We start from the raw sequence: 14,388 nt of genomic DNA on the forward strand, positions 1-14,388 counted from the left end.
AGGCCTTCCCATGTGCTGTCCTAGCCTCCCCCCGTCATCCTGACCAGCTGCTAATCACTCCTCAGGCCTCTGCTCCTGGGTGCTCAGGCCTCTCGCTCCCCAGATGGGGAAGACCTCTGCTGCCAGCTCTCACAGGAGCCCACGCTGCTCCTTCATGGCACTCGGCACAATGGGAATAAGTGTTTCCGTAACTGTTTTGTTTTGCATCTGTAAATTCACTGAAGGCAGGGACTGTGTCTATCTTCAAAACCACTGCACTCCAGAACCTTGCTCTGACTGTGGCACATCAACAGATGCTCAAAAACACGGGGTTCAACTGAGGGCCCACCCCAGGTTGGAGCTGGGGTTCTGGGGCCACACTGGCTGCGTTTATTCTGGCTTCTCCACTTATTAGGCAGGTAACTTTACACAAGTGACTTGACAGCTGTGTCTCAGTTTCTTCATCTCTGAAATGGGTGAACAGGGTATTTATACCTCATAAGGCTATTATGGGGACTAAACAAGTTAAGACATACAAAGTCCTGGGAAGACCATGAGACACACACACACAGTGCTGGATAAACACCAGCTGCCTGCATGCTGTAGACTATTAATCAAAACTCCCCAGGGCAGGAGAAGGGGCCGGTCTGGCGGGGTGACCGATCCAGACTGGCAGTGCGTCTGGGCAGGCCTGACCCCTGGTACTGCGCGTTCCCTCCCGCAGCGCTCCCTGTGCAGTGACCCACACACCACCTGTCTGGGAGCTGTCTTCATCCTGTCATGGTGACTGTGCCACAGGATTACCCCTCAACCCGGGTGAGGCAGCCTCCCGGAGGCTGGGAGGAGCCTGGAAAGGGGAAGGGCAGACGGGCCAGGGCCAAGGAACTTGTGAGAGAGTCACAGCTTTAAATTCCCAGCAGAAATCAGAAAATCTGATCTTGCACATCTAAGAATAGCCGTTGGTTTCGACTGTGAGAGGTGCCAAAGTGGAAGCTATAATTATTAGTAAGTAACAAGCAGAAATTAACCATCTACCGCAAAGTCATTTTTAGCTGCCATCCCAATGTGGAAATTGAAAGATGGGCACCAAGAAGCTGCATGGCTTGGGAAAGGCTCTGGTTCAACTCTGAATTATTGTGAATGTATGAATTTCCAATGGCCTTGTTCCATTTAGAATGCAACAAGGTCTGCATTCTAAAGAGAAGTTGTATGGCTCCCAGGGAGATACGCCTTGAAGTGCAATAAACATGAAATGCTCTAATTCAGCTCTCCTGACTCCTCCCCCAGGAAGACAGCAGAGGCACTTACTTCCATCTAGGCTGGGTTTCCCTCTTGCAACACCGAGGAGAGAATCCCTTCTGACCTTCTGTATAAGTTGGTGTACATATCAATGGCACTGGAAGATACTTGGAACTTTTAGGAAAGGAGACCATAAAAGTGGGTAGTTGCTTCCTAAATATCATGTGAAGCCCAGATGCCTTAAAGAAACGACTGATAAATGTATTTACGAAAAAAATGGCAAAAACAAAAAAAGACGAACATAGAGTAAATCTTAAAAGTTCTCATCACAAGAAAAAGAAATTTGTAACTATGCATGATGATGGATTTAAAAACTAGACTTATTGTGGTGATCATTTCACAATACACACAAATATTGAATTATGTTGTATACCTGAAACAATATAATGTATGTCAATTATATCTCAAGAAAAAAGACAAAAAACAGACAAAATAAAAATGAAGGAAAATATTTACAACACATATCACAGACACTAGGCAAATTTCTTTGACACACAATGAATGCTTACAAATCAAAAAAGAGCAGCTCAGTATCTAAGAAGATAAATGGACTGAAGCCATGAACGGACAAGTGAAATACTACTTTGCACCTATCAGATCGGCAAAGATCTAGAAGTCTAACAATTCACTGTGTTGGCAAGAACGTGAGGAAACGGGCATTCACGCATTGTCGACTGGAACCTAAATGGGTACAATTCTATGGAAGGCAATGTGACAAAATTGGTAAAGATCAAAGATTTCATACCCTTGGACCCATTAATTCACTTTTAGGAGTTTATCTTACAGATACAGAACAATATATAGAAGGGTACTTATTGACACATAGTCAGTAAGAGCAAAATACTGGAAATAATCTAAATGGTAATCAATGACACACTGGTTAAATTTGGTAAATTCATACAATGGATTTATTCTATGCAGCCCATCCTGAGTGTGCTGAGAAGCAAGACTCTCCAATATGTGTGACATCTCTGGAGGGCGCAGACTGCTGACCACAGTTGCCTGTGGGTGTGAGGGACTGAGGCTCAGAGACAGGAGGGAGCCTTTTCACGCTGCGTCTTTTGTATCTTTTCAATTGTGTACCACATGCATGCATTATTTATTTATAAATAATTTAAATAAAATTGTCACATAGGTCCAACAAACCAAAGACTAAAACACGAACCACCCATGCCGGTTGGCCACCAGATGTCCTGGTGAAGAGCCTGAGGCGCTGGAGTCAGAGGTGTCCAGGACAGGAGGAGGAGGTGCAGAGGGAAGGGGGCACCCAGGGAGCAGGTCCCACCCCACAGGAAGAGAGGGACCCTGCATGATCAAGCATCCCTGGTCTTTCTGGGTCTGTCCTCCTCACTAGGCCTTTGGGCCATTCCCTCACAGAGCAGCTCGACATTCAGGTGTCCTATTCATGATCTCTTTGCCATTCAAATGGACATCCAGGTGGCCTGGGGACTCTCTCATACAATAGGCTGGAAATCTGATGTTGTCTCAGAGTGACCTTACCTGCAGGCCTCAAATCTTGGACCACCTCCACCGTGGGCTCCCATCACAAGCTCCCACTACACTCAGCTCACCAGAAAAAACAGCCAAGAAAAAGGAGACCCACAAATGCCACAGACACACCTCGGGTGTTAGGCCTTGATCCAGCTAGTTTGCTCTAAAGCTTGCAAAATTTGCAGAATCTGGCAGTCTCGCTAGAGCTGATGATGGACGCAGATGTCACCTAGTTTCCATAAGTTGTCAAAAATGTAGGTCACTTTCATTTTGCCTCTTAGAGCGGTACAGAGCAGTACAGCTCAAACCACATAATCCACTTATAGTTCAGTGGAAGCTGTTTTCTGAATTCCTTCTGAATTTACCTCTTCAAAGACTACGTGAATATATGATACGATTCTAAATCTTTACTCAAACCAAGTCATGGCTTTGAAAGAGCCATATGGCACGAATCCTATGAAGATTCTAGTTTACTCCGTTCATTCATATTACATAAGCACTGTGCACATTCTGCCCAGAGTCTATAAGGCAGGTACGGCGTTCACTTTCCATAGTTCAAGTCCACCACTTGTAAAATGTTAAAAGCCCCACATGTTAACTAGCAATGAGAGTTTTACTCTGTCCTGTAGGCTCTGGCAATGAGAGATGGATGTTACACGATTATGCAAAAGTTCAAGGACAGCTCCAAACTGAATCTTAGCTACCGACTTGTTCAGTGTCTAATAAGCAGCTATAAAATTTCCTTCCAAGAGCGATGGCAGGCCACGCAAAGAGGAAGAAAGTCCTTGGATAACTGAGTGAGAGGCAGCGAGCCACCAGGTGAAGCTGTCCTGGAACTTAGTGACCCTCACTCAGGTCATCAACTTTTCCAAGAAACAAGCAAGAGACACAATGCTTGTGAGGCCAAGGGAGCCAGATCCAGTCTAGAAGGGTCACCTTCAGCCCTTCTGTTGTTTTCAGATCTTTGCCCTTCAAAAACTCAACTTTAAGCCCAATTTGAAAGACAACTCTGGCCGACAGTGGCCCTGCAGGTTGAGCCAGTCTCTCCTGGCCTGGACACTGAAGCGTACTCCTCTTTTTGCTCTCTGCAGTCACTGCTCATGATGGTGACTGAATCGGACAGGTGCCAGGTCCTGGCCTGGGGCCTGGACTTTTCTGCAAGAGAGCTGAGGAGGAAGGCATTATTGCCGCTCCCCTGCCCTCTGAGTCTGCTCGTCTAGGACCCAGTGAGGGGCCGAATGCTGGCAAGCGTCTGCGCAGGAAGAACAATCAGCACATTCATGAATCATCCCCCTTTTGTACTTCTGCTTAGAAGAATATAATTTGTTAATTTACGGTGGTTGTTATGGCTCAATTAAAGATGCCAACACAGAAAAGGCTGGCTGAGCTTGGCTCCGTGACATGCCAAAGCCAGGTAAATCCAACCGTGTTTTCATATCCAAAGGTCCGCCAATGGTTTCAAACAAGGTTGAACATCATACAATTAACCTTGGCGACAAAGGAGTAAACAGATGGACAATGGTGGATAACAAGCACTTTCCCCAGCCAGATCTGGGCTTTTCCCGCGCACCCTGAGAGTCAAGCCTAGGAAGGCCCAGTCAGGGTCTTGCAGATCAAGTGCAAGACCCTACCCTTTATATAGAAATACAAACATCAAAGTAAATCAACAGCATCATTTGCCCGGAGTCTCTGTTGAGTGGGGTTCTCATCACTAAAATGCCTGCATGCTGGATTTATTTTTGGGAATTCCAGTTATGCAGAAACAGCCACGTGAAGCTGGGGGAGGGGCAGTCATACCTGCTTCCCGCGCTAGTTTCCAGTTCAGCAGCTGCTGCTACCGGGCTCCCTCTCTGTGGATTACCAGAGTGCCATCAGAGAGGGGAGTGGGGACATCAAAAACACAGCCCCTTCCCTGGTTTTGTTAAAGACATCTGTGTCATCGATACATCCGTCCCCTCTCCCAGGGACTCCAAGACTTCACTGCCAGGACATGCCAGGCACTGTGCTCATCAACCGTAGGAAACAGGTGTAATAACCCCACTGTGGAGATGAGGAAACTGAGGCTGAGAGGTGAAGCTATTAACTCAAGTCCACACAGCTGGTAAGTAGTAGAGCTGGGACTCCACTCCAAGTCTGCAAGACTTCCAGACTCCCGGGTCTAGGACACCATGCTATGCTGTCTCCCACAAAGAAGTCTGGGGCACGGCCCTCTGGTGCCTGCAGCACAAATGCTGCACCCAACACAGCAAGCTCCCCGAGATCCTCAAAGTCCACTTCAGAAAGTCTTTCCTGGACACCTGCTCTGTGCCAGGCTCTGGGTCAGGGTACTGAGGCAGGGGAGGGATGGGGAGATGCAGAGTAACTCACGGTTCCTACAAAGTAGTAACATTTGGTGTGTGACTGCAAAAGCCTTGATTTCTCCTGAGGAGAGGTTGTGGGCTAAACAGGCAAGTGCCCACAGGATCTACAGCCTCTGGCACAGCGGCAGGTGGTGGGTGGGGGTCGGTGGGGTAGAAGGTCCCCAGTGGGAGCAGAGTAGTACCTGCATGGAGCCAGATCTGCGCCAGTGTCATCCACGGGTGTAGCGGGCCCTGCTTGGGGGCACTGCTCTGTAGAGACGAGGCCACTTCCGACAGGGCCTGCTCCACTCTTGAGGCTGCTACTGACGTGGCGTGGATAGAGCCTGTGAGAAGTTTTTGAGAAGATGGCATCAGAAGTGAAAGGAGAGACCCAACCAACCACCCACCCACACCCAACTCACTTCCCCAGACACAGACAAGAGCGTGAGACATATACACACCCCTTTTCCCATGATGCTTCTAAGTTTTATTGTCCCTAAAGAAATACAGACAATCATTATGGCCTGGAACCTTCGTGTCCATCCCTTGCTTTAGCTGATCCTTTACTCAACAACCAGGGCACATGCTACCCTAGGTGCTTCCTCCAGGAGCTCGGTCAAGTTCAGTGCGAGTGTTGGGGGCAGGAGAGGAGTACAACGTGTCCACAACCGTGATATACACATTGAAACAGGGCATCAATGAAGTCTACCAAGGGAAGTTACAAAGCACCCCCGTCAGAGCCTAAACTAGAAACATCTGGGGGGTGGGGGAGAAATCACACTCGCCTCCTGGGGTGGTATTTGGAGTACATGGAGGCCATTCTCCAGACAAACCCAGCAACTTCCCACTTCATTCCCTGCCCCTCAACAGGTGGGCAACAACCCCTAGAGTTGGAACCATATTCTAGGACAAGGCTTAAAAACGGTAGACAAAGCACACTTTTGCCCTGTGTATAAGCAGATGTCCATTATTGAGGCTAATAGTCGACTAGTGGAGGAGAGGTTGCAGCAAAGACACCTGGCGCTCAGAGGCTGCACCTGCCTAACTCTTCTGTAAAACCTGCTGTCCTGAGAGGCCGGGGAAAGGGCGGACTGGGCACATTCACTAGTCAAAGGAATCTGGTAAAAGAGCTTCCGTTCAGAAATCAAGTGACTCCTTCTTCTTCATGCTGACCTTCTAGAGGTCCTGACGATCGAGACCACCTCCTTAAACTGGGGCTTGTTCCCCATCTCTTTCCAACACTCATTCTTTCAGGTACGGTTTCCGAACTGAGAGCAGGAGTCACTGTCATTTCAAATTTAAACTGCTGATGTTTACTTTCACCAGCAGCATTCTTAATTTATAATGCATCATAAAGTTTAAAATGGAGATAAATAATTTCGACATTGTTAGTGGTAACTCTCAACTTATCCTAAGGTTTAAAACACTGATAATATATAAAGACAAATGCTAACTACTCAAATTGAGTTAGGGATATTCTGGATAAGACAAAATCGTGAGGATAAAAATAATTTCTGTTGGGCTTTGAAATGCACCATAATTTATTCATTTTAAGAGTATTTGCAGTAATAGACTGGCCATCCATATTGTGTTTTGACTGTTCCAACATGAAGGAAACATGGACTCCCCTAAATACACTCAAATCCTTGGGTGGGGGTTTGGTGGAGGCAACTTAGGGGAGGTGGATGGAAACCAGACTGGGAACGCACCTTCTGTGGATAATCCACACAGACAGTGCCCGCACGCGGGCGAGCAACAGGACAGCGCCTCTGGGAAAGGACCAGTGAGTCCTCCAGTGGGCACGCTGCCACGCAAGGAGGAACTGGAGGCCCAGTTAAAAGCCACTAGTGGATGCCACTCTGATGCAGGAGAGCCCATGAAGTTCAGCTAAGAATCGACCCTTGCTTAGACAAAGCGTGTCCGACTACTTTAAAAAAAAAAATCTAAACAGCAAGATGATTAAACTGTTGTTGATTATTTTGGTCCTGTTTTGTTTTTAACCTTTTTATGGAAAACTAATATTTCAACTTGGATAACAAGGACTTGATGTAATTTCCCTGTGATTTTTAATAGCAACTGTCAGTTAAATAAATGCGTAATGTAGAGGTGGCTGTTGCTGCATTCCCATATTACTAGGCCGGCTTACCTTCTCATTGACTACCTTGAACGGTGGTTCTCAACCTTGGCTTCACATCAGAATCACCAGGGGATTTAAAAAATCATGATGCCATAGCTACACACTAGACCAAGTGAAGCGCTGACTCTAGGGGTGGGGCCAGGCATCTATTTGTTAATCACCCAGGTGAGTCCAATGTACAGCTAAGACTGAGACCCACTGACCTGGACAGACAGAAAGCAGATATACTACCAATTGGCAAGAAAAGCCTGGAAGGGTATTCTACACATGCCAGCCAGTCTGAGCTCTCCTGCTTCCCTGTAGCACAGTGAGCTGAGGACAGAGTTCCAGGAAGATCTTGTTCTTTATTTTTATTTCTTTATTTTTTTGAGGAATATTAGCCCTGAGCTAACATCTGCCACCAGTCCTCCTCTTTTTGCTGAGGAAGACTGGCCCTGAGCTAACATCTGTGCCCATCTTCCTCTATTTTATATGTGGGATGCCTGCCACAGCATGGCTTGATAAATGGTGTGTAGGTCTGCACCCGGGATCCAAACTGGTGAGCCCTGGGCCGGCAAAGTGGAGCACGAGAACTTAATCGCTGTGCCACCAGCAGACCCCAAGATCTTGTTCTTTAGAACGGTGGTTTTCAAACCTGTTGGTCTCAGAATCCCTTTAGACATTGAAACGCTAATGAAAATCCTACAGAGATTTTGTTTACATGGGTTATAGCTAGTGATATTTACACATGAGAAATAAAAACTGAGACATGTTTAAAATATGTAATTATTAATTAATTAAAAAAATAAATTACTGCTTTAGAAAAATTCTACAAATTTTTCTACCAGGTTCTTTGGCGTCTTTGCTACAAGGACTTGTGACTTTTCAAGGGGCTAATTTTGCTTTTAGGATTAATTGATTTGTTTGTTTGTTTTGGCAGAAAAAGATTCGCTATGAGCTAACATCTGTTGCCAATCTTCCTTTTTTTCTTCCTCCCCACAGTTCCAGCACAGTTGTACATCCCAGGTGTAAACCCTTCTAGCTCTATGTGAGCCGCCACCACAGCATGGCAACTGACAAACGGGAGGTGTGGTTCTGCCACCAGGAAAGGAACCCAGGCCACCGAAGCAGTGAGAGCGCCAAACTTTAATGACCAGGCCATCACCGCTGGCTCTGGATTAAGTGTTTTGTTTGCTTGATCCACAAATGAACTTATCAGAACTATTGCCAAAGTTCCCGCTCTTCGTGATATCTATATACAATTAAATTAATTAATTCTTCACATAATAATATGTTTCACTGTGAATAAGGTCTGGTAATGATGATGATGGTGATGATGATGGTGGTGGTTATCAGTTTTAGAGAACATACCATGTTTCAGGCACTGTGATTAGCACTTTACATATATTATCTCATTTAATCTGTAAACAATTCTGTGAAGCAGGTAACAATGTTATCTGCATTGTTTAGATGACAAAATTTAAGATTTAATGAAGTTATGCAACTTACTCAAAGTCATACAGCCAGCAGGTGGCAAAACCAGGACTCAAACACTAGTCTGACTCCAAATCTAACCTCTACATCCAGCTCTGACACCACCTCCTCCAGGAAGCCTGCTGTGAGCCTTCTGTTTCTTCTCCCTACCACCTCCCTGTAAAGTTAGGCCTCGGGTCCTTGGTGCTCCCCAAACACTCTGTTGGTCTGGTTATCACCATACAGACCACACTGTTTTATGTCTCTATTAGACTGGGTGCGGTTCTAGAAGCCAGGAAGCACGTCTTCCATTGAGGTATTTTCAGGCACTATCAATGCCAGGCCCATGGGAAGGACTTGGTAAATCCTAGTGGAATGAATGAGTGAAGGAATGAGTGAGTACTGTATGAAATTTGGAAGCCAGTGGTCCCCTCCTTTGGATGCATGCCTGGGTGCTCTACTCTCCTTCCCAGTGGCTCAGAGGACAGAACCTGCACTGTCTCAAAGGGCTTCTCAGGGTGGCTGTCATCACTCCCAACAACTGGGACCAAAAACGACAGCAGCACATAGTTAGATGACACACTGCACCTCCTCTAGTGACTTTCCCCATCCCTAATATAACTAACCTATTTAAATATGGAGAATAACTGAGCTTTATCAGAAATAATGTTTTCCTTCCTAGTCAATCTCTTTTCAAACGGGCAGAGACCCTTCATGTTCTGAATGAGGGATGGATTAGAGCATTCAGATATTTATTAATAACAGCAGGTGAGTAATAATAACAGTAAAATTATTTAGGAGCTAACATCTACTATTCCTGGCTATAACACAATAAATCATATTCTTCCATTGGATTATAATTTGGAGAAAAAAGGATAAACATTGTGAATCAGGAGGGATATATCTGATTAAAAAATTCGGAACAACCTGTTTCATAGGACTGAAATGGTAAGTGCCAAATTAGATGCTGGATTTTGATTTATGTAGGTAAACAACTAGCAATACTAGTTCTAACGAACATATTGTTAAAGCAACCCTTTTCCTTCTCCCAAAGCAAACGTATTCCTACAACATACGTGGGGGCAAAGACGATTGTTACTCTAAGGGAAATGGACGAAGTGAGGCTTGAAAAAGGAATCAGAGGGAGGAATATAAGACATATCCCTCATTTGAAACCCAAGACTCTGGAGAAATAAGGTTCCAAATAATCAGGGTCGCCAGGAAAGCCAGGGAAAGCGTCTGGCTGCTGTGCATCTCCTATTTATCACATTAATTTGAGAAGTGCTTATCACTGTTGAAACCCTGAGGGCTGAGCAGCTGCCGTGCTCCAGCAGGTCCCTCAGTCACAGGACACAGTGGCTCTGAGAAGCCACCTTAACTGAGTGCTGATACAGGCAGGTGAGAGCACACCCTAAAATCTGGCCTAGGTTCTGTGACCTAATTGCCCAGATGGTCCAGGGGGCATAAGATGCCCTAGAACTAAGGAGATCTGCGCTACTTCCTCAAGCCCCCCGCTTTCTCTTCCCTCCCACCTAGACGCCCAAGAGAAAATGTGATCTCAGACACCTGATACAAAGGCCAAGTCCCACTTGAAGAACTGTTCAGATCCCTGTACTCAGGGTTTTCATCTGGGGTCCCCCTTGGACCACCATGTGTGTGGCGCTGGGGGAGGGAGAAGGCAATAGAGAGGACCAGGAACTGAGGCTACTGACCTCAGGAAGCTGTGAGTCCACACTCTGAACGCCTCCCAAGGATTTCTGACCCATGCTCCTATCATATGCTGAAGCCTATTGAGAAACCTCGCCACAAGTAGGACATTGGGGACAGCCAGCTCAAATTGCTTTCGCAGTTGAAGGCTTTCCAAAAATCCTCTTTCCGAAGCACACTATACCTGCGGCCAATTTCATGTAGACCTCAAATGTGGCAATCACGTACAAACTCTATTTCACCAAAGCTCATCATTCAAAGGGATCTCAGAGCCAATAATTTTGTTAAGCAAAAGCCTCAATAAATTATGTGGCTTAGTTACCTTTGACAACTTTGTATTTTCATGAGCAGGGTCACTGCATGCACGGCATGCATTTATATTTCAGCTACCCTTTTAATGTTCTGGTGGCACATGTAAGGAAGCTGCTATAGGGTGAAGGATGTCCACCTTCCCTCTCCCCTCATATCTTCACAGCACGTAGAAGATGAACTAGAGCTCAGACGAAACCCTGCCCACCGAGTGACCTGGTGAGCACCATAGTCCAGGAACAAAGGACAACTATGTCACACTACGTGCGAAAAAAAAATCATCTACGCAAGAGACATCAGTAGATAGATCTCACATGTGTTGGCCCAGGATTCGGGCTGCGCTTTGCTTCCCAGCCCTGGAATATTAACTCGGATGCCTCAGGGGCATGAATATGGAAGGACGATGGAGCTGCACCCCAAGTCCCATCTCTCTGCTTGTCACCCACATTCTCGTTGCCTAATGCTGCAGCAGCAGCTACCTGCTCTCCCCAAGTTCTTCTGAAAAGAAACCCAGCCAACCCAGTAACGGGCATGCAGCAATCGCCCACTGCTAATGCAGCTCCATACTTATTTCCCTCAGTCCTGAAAGGATTCACTATTATCTGTCAACAGAGTTCTCCAGCTTCCAGCTCTTAGAAGCTGTGCCCCCAAAACAATTAAAAGAAAAAAAGCAGTAGTTCCACCTCTTAAAGACTCCGAATGCTAAACAGCAATCTGAATGACTAAGCATTCTGCCAGAGAGCTTTGCTTAAAATTTTTCAGTTTTAACAGGAAAAGAATGTCTGTTTCTCAAGATAGGGCTTGAAAGTAAATCAGCCCAATAGTGTGGGCTGCTGGCAGCCCATGACCTTCTCACACCTGCCACCTGTGCCCTAAGAACCAGCATGTCCTCGGGGCTCAGGATTCAGGCTGTTCTTTGTTTCCCAGCCCTGGAGTATTAACTTGGATGCCTCATGTGCACGAATATGGGAGGATGATGGAGCACGTGGCAGCATCCCAAGTCCCATGTCTGCTTGTCACCCACTGGGGAGCCAGTGATGACTGTCTCTTACTTTTTGAAGGGGGAGAGGAGATATGAGAGGCCACTTTCACTTCAACCCTCAAATTAGGATATTTTCTCTGCATCATTTTTTAGCATCAAACATTTTGGTCCCCCACCCCCACCCCACCCCTGTAGGCATGAGAACAATCCCCGTCTTGGCTGGAGGAAGCCCTGCTTTCCTGAGGAGGCTGATTTAGGGTGGTGAGCTCCTCATACTGCGCTGTCAGAGAGCTCCCTTCCACATTTTTAATTCCACGATAGCTGCCACCTCCCCTCTTCACAGCACGTCCACCAGTGTGATGGGGGTGCCAGGCTGTAGTGACTTGATGGGCAACTGCCTGGTCCTACCCAATTCCCACTGACAATGGGGCCTCCTGCTTGTGGGTTCTTCTGATAAATAACTTTGGTCACCAACCTAGTAGATTCTTTTTTCACTGAGCAGAAAAGAGATTAAGACAGCCAAGTAAATCAGGACAGCCAAACCCATGGTCCCAAGACGAGATCACAATTTCCAAATGACTTTAACAGACTGTCAAGCACAGTGTAAACCTGACAGGATGTGTCTTCTTCTGAAAAGGGGAAGTTCTTTCCAGGGAAAGCTTTGGGGGAGGATCCCACCAAGTCAGGGAGGGACTGGGGTATGTGGTCACCAGTGGGCATGCGGGGGCGGCTCAGCATGCTGCTGGCGGGTGTGGGCAGGGCCAGGTGGTCACAAGGAAAGCGTGGAGGGAAGCCGTTCACAAGCATGCGGGAAGATGCCAGCTGTCACTGTGAGACGCGCTGTGGCTCTGGGCTGGAGACAGTACCTTCTGGAGGACTACACTGGGCATATGCTTCCATCTCCATCGAAACCCTCCCCGTTACATATTCATGAGGCTGTCTCTGGACTGAAGTGCCCTTCTGCCTGGGGAAGGCTGTTTGTCTGTGAACGCATCATATGGGAAAAGCCTCCCAGGTTTGGGCAATAGTCTAATTAGTGGACACATGCTCCTCACCTTCTATTTGAGCGCCATTTATTACTGACTTGTCAATCTCCTAAAATTCTACTCAATCTCGTTCAAAGAAAGACACCACAGAACTAACTCAAGAGAAATAAATTAATTTTAATTTCACTAAAATAGCAAGAAAAGGTTAAAGCTGAATCATTGTGGCTGAATTTTTTAAATTGCCACCCCTCAAAAGCAATAGGGTCATCACTAGAGTAACTTTTCCTACATAGATTTTAAAAAAAATAGAAACTATTCTAGGAGCAGAGTGTGAAATATGTCACCTAACTGACTAGTCACTTCCTGATTGTGATATATACATTTTTGAATGTTAGAAAATGCAAAGTCAATAATAAAATGCTGGCCATAATGTAAAAGCTACTACCTTTAATTTATTCTTAATCTATGTCATTAGAGAGGTGTGTTTTTTCGTTAATCTATGTATTCTCTCCTCCCAGTTACACATTCCTAAAGAGAACAACAGTTTCACCAGTATTGGTGATGTGAAAAGCTGAGCCAAGAACCCAAGTTGGCATTCTTGAGTTTAGCACATTCTGGAGAGGAGAATAAAACGTCAGCACACATTTTTCTCCAAAATGACGATGGCTAGAGCACTCAAGAATGGGGGCGCCTGGGGTCCTGAAGTCTAAGGAGTGATGGGAAGCGTGGCAGGAGCCCTGGGCAGCTGCGTTACCATCCGGCCCTTGCCACCCGGCACGTCACTTCCCACTGGGAGCTGCAGTTGGAGAAGGACACCTGACTGAGGCTCGAAATCAGGATCAGCTACTGGCTAACCACAGGCGTGCGTGAACAGAAGGGTTCGTAAACTGACCTCTTTACCGATGAGGAAACTAAGGCCCAGGGAGCTTAAATGAGTTGCGTGGGTTCCTCTGCAGAACTGGCCCTTGACCCCAGGTTTCCTGACCTTTGAGAAAGTGGGAGCCGTTTCTGTGGAAAACAATTAAGTCCCTTGTATAAATATACAAGCCTCACTTTAACTAATAAGGGCTGCTTGGAGATGTTAAAGTAACCTGACTTTCTGAAAATCAAATCTTTTTCATGTATCCGAGGAGCCTGATATTAAAAGTGAAACTTTTTTTTTCCTGAAGAACCCTAATATGACGACAATACCAAACATAACTCTTTTCTATTATGGACTTTTTAAAGCCAGAAATAAAATCCATCTAGGCTGAGCTGGATTTCAGAAGGGAAATCGACTCCCTGAGGGGTACATATGCCATAAGCAGTAAAGGTTCAGATCATTCAAAGGCACTGGATCAGTATATACATTAGCATTTCCCAAAATACAGTCCCTGGATTCCAAAGGGTGGAAAAAATGAGGAATTTAGCTTGGGAACACTGGGTCAAAGTTAAGAGTCTTGAATTTTTTAAATTGCAGGACTTTAATGTGCTAACGTGAACTGTGAGTCTCTAAGAGGGAGATGCACGATTTCCCAAAAATATTTGACCAGAGAGAATCAGTGGCCTAAGAACCATCCTTCGGAAAATGTGATAATTCACTAATGCCTTCAAAGAACACCACCTAAAGCACTAGTCCTACACCCAGAGAATTGCTCTGTTTCCTTTAAATGTTGGTAGATGTAGTTTAGCTTTCTTTAGGAAAAGTAATTATTAGAATTGCTTTTC

General features: G+C 45.9%; 1 protein-coding gene across 9 annotated transcripts in view; it reads right to left on the reverse strand.

The window, feature by feature from the left end:
* Positions 1–14,388, reverse strand: part of TTC7B (tetratricopeptide repeat domain 7B) — a 222,666-nt gene that overhangs the window by 42,789 nt on the left and 165,489 nt on the right. For 8 of the 9 annotated variants that reach the window (XR_006886346.1, XM_046647628.1, XM_046647626.1 and 5 more), the window contains one exon: positions 5,312–5,452. Coding sequence is in view for 8 of the 9 variants with exons in the window: in XM_046647628.1 (XP_046503584.1) it covers positions 5,312–5,452 (141 nt within the window). In the remaining variant the exon portion in view is untranslated. Of the gene's footprint in view, positions 1–4,566; positions 4,620–5,311; positions 5,453–14,388 lie in introns of all 9 variants that reach the window. The other variant, XM_046647627.1, reaches the window with a different exon arrangement.

The sequence above is a fragment of the Equus quagga genome, chromosome 20 (genome assembly GCF_021613505.1).
Source record: "Equus quagga isolate Etosha38 chromosome 20, UCLA_HA_Equagga_1.0, whole genome shotgun sequence".
Classification (NCBI taxonomy): Eukaryota; Metazoa; Chordata; class Mammalia; order Perissodactyla; family Equidae; genus Equus; species Equus quagga.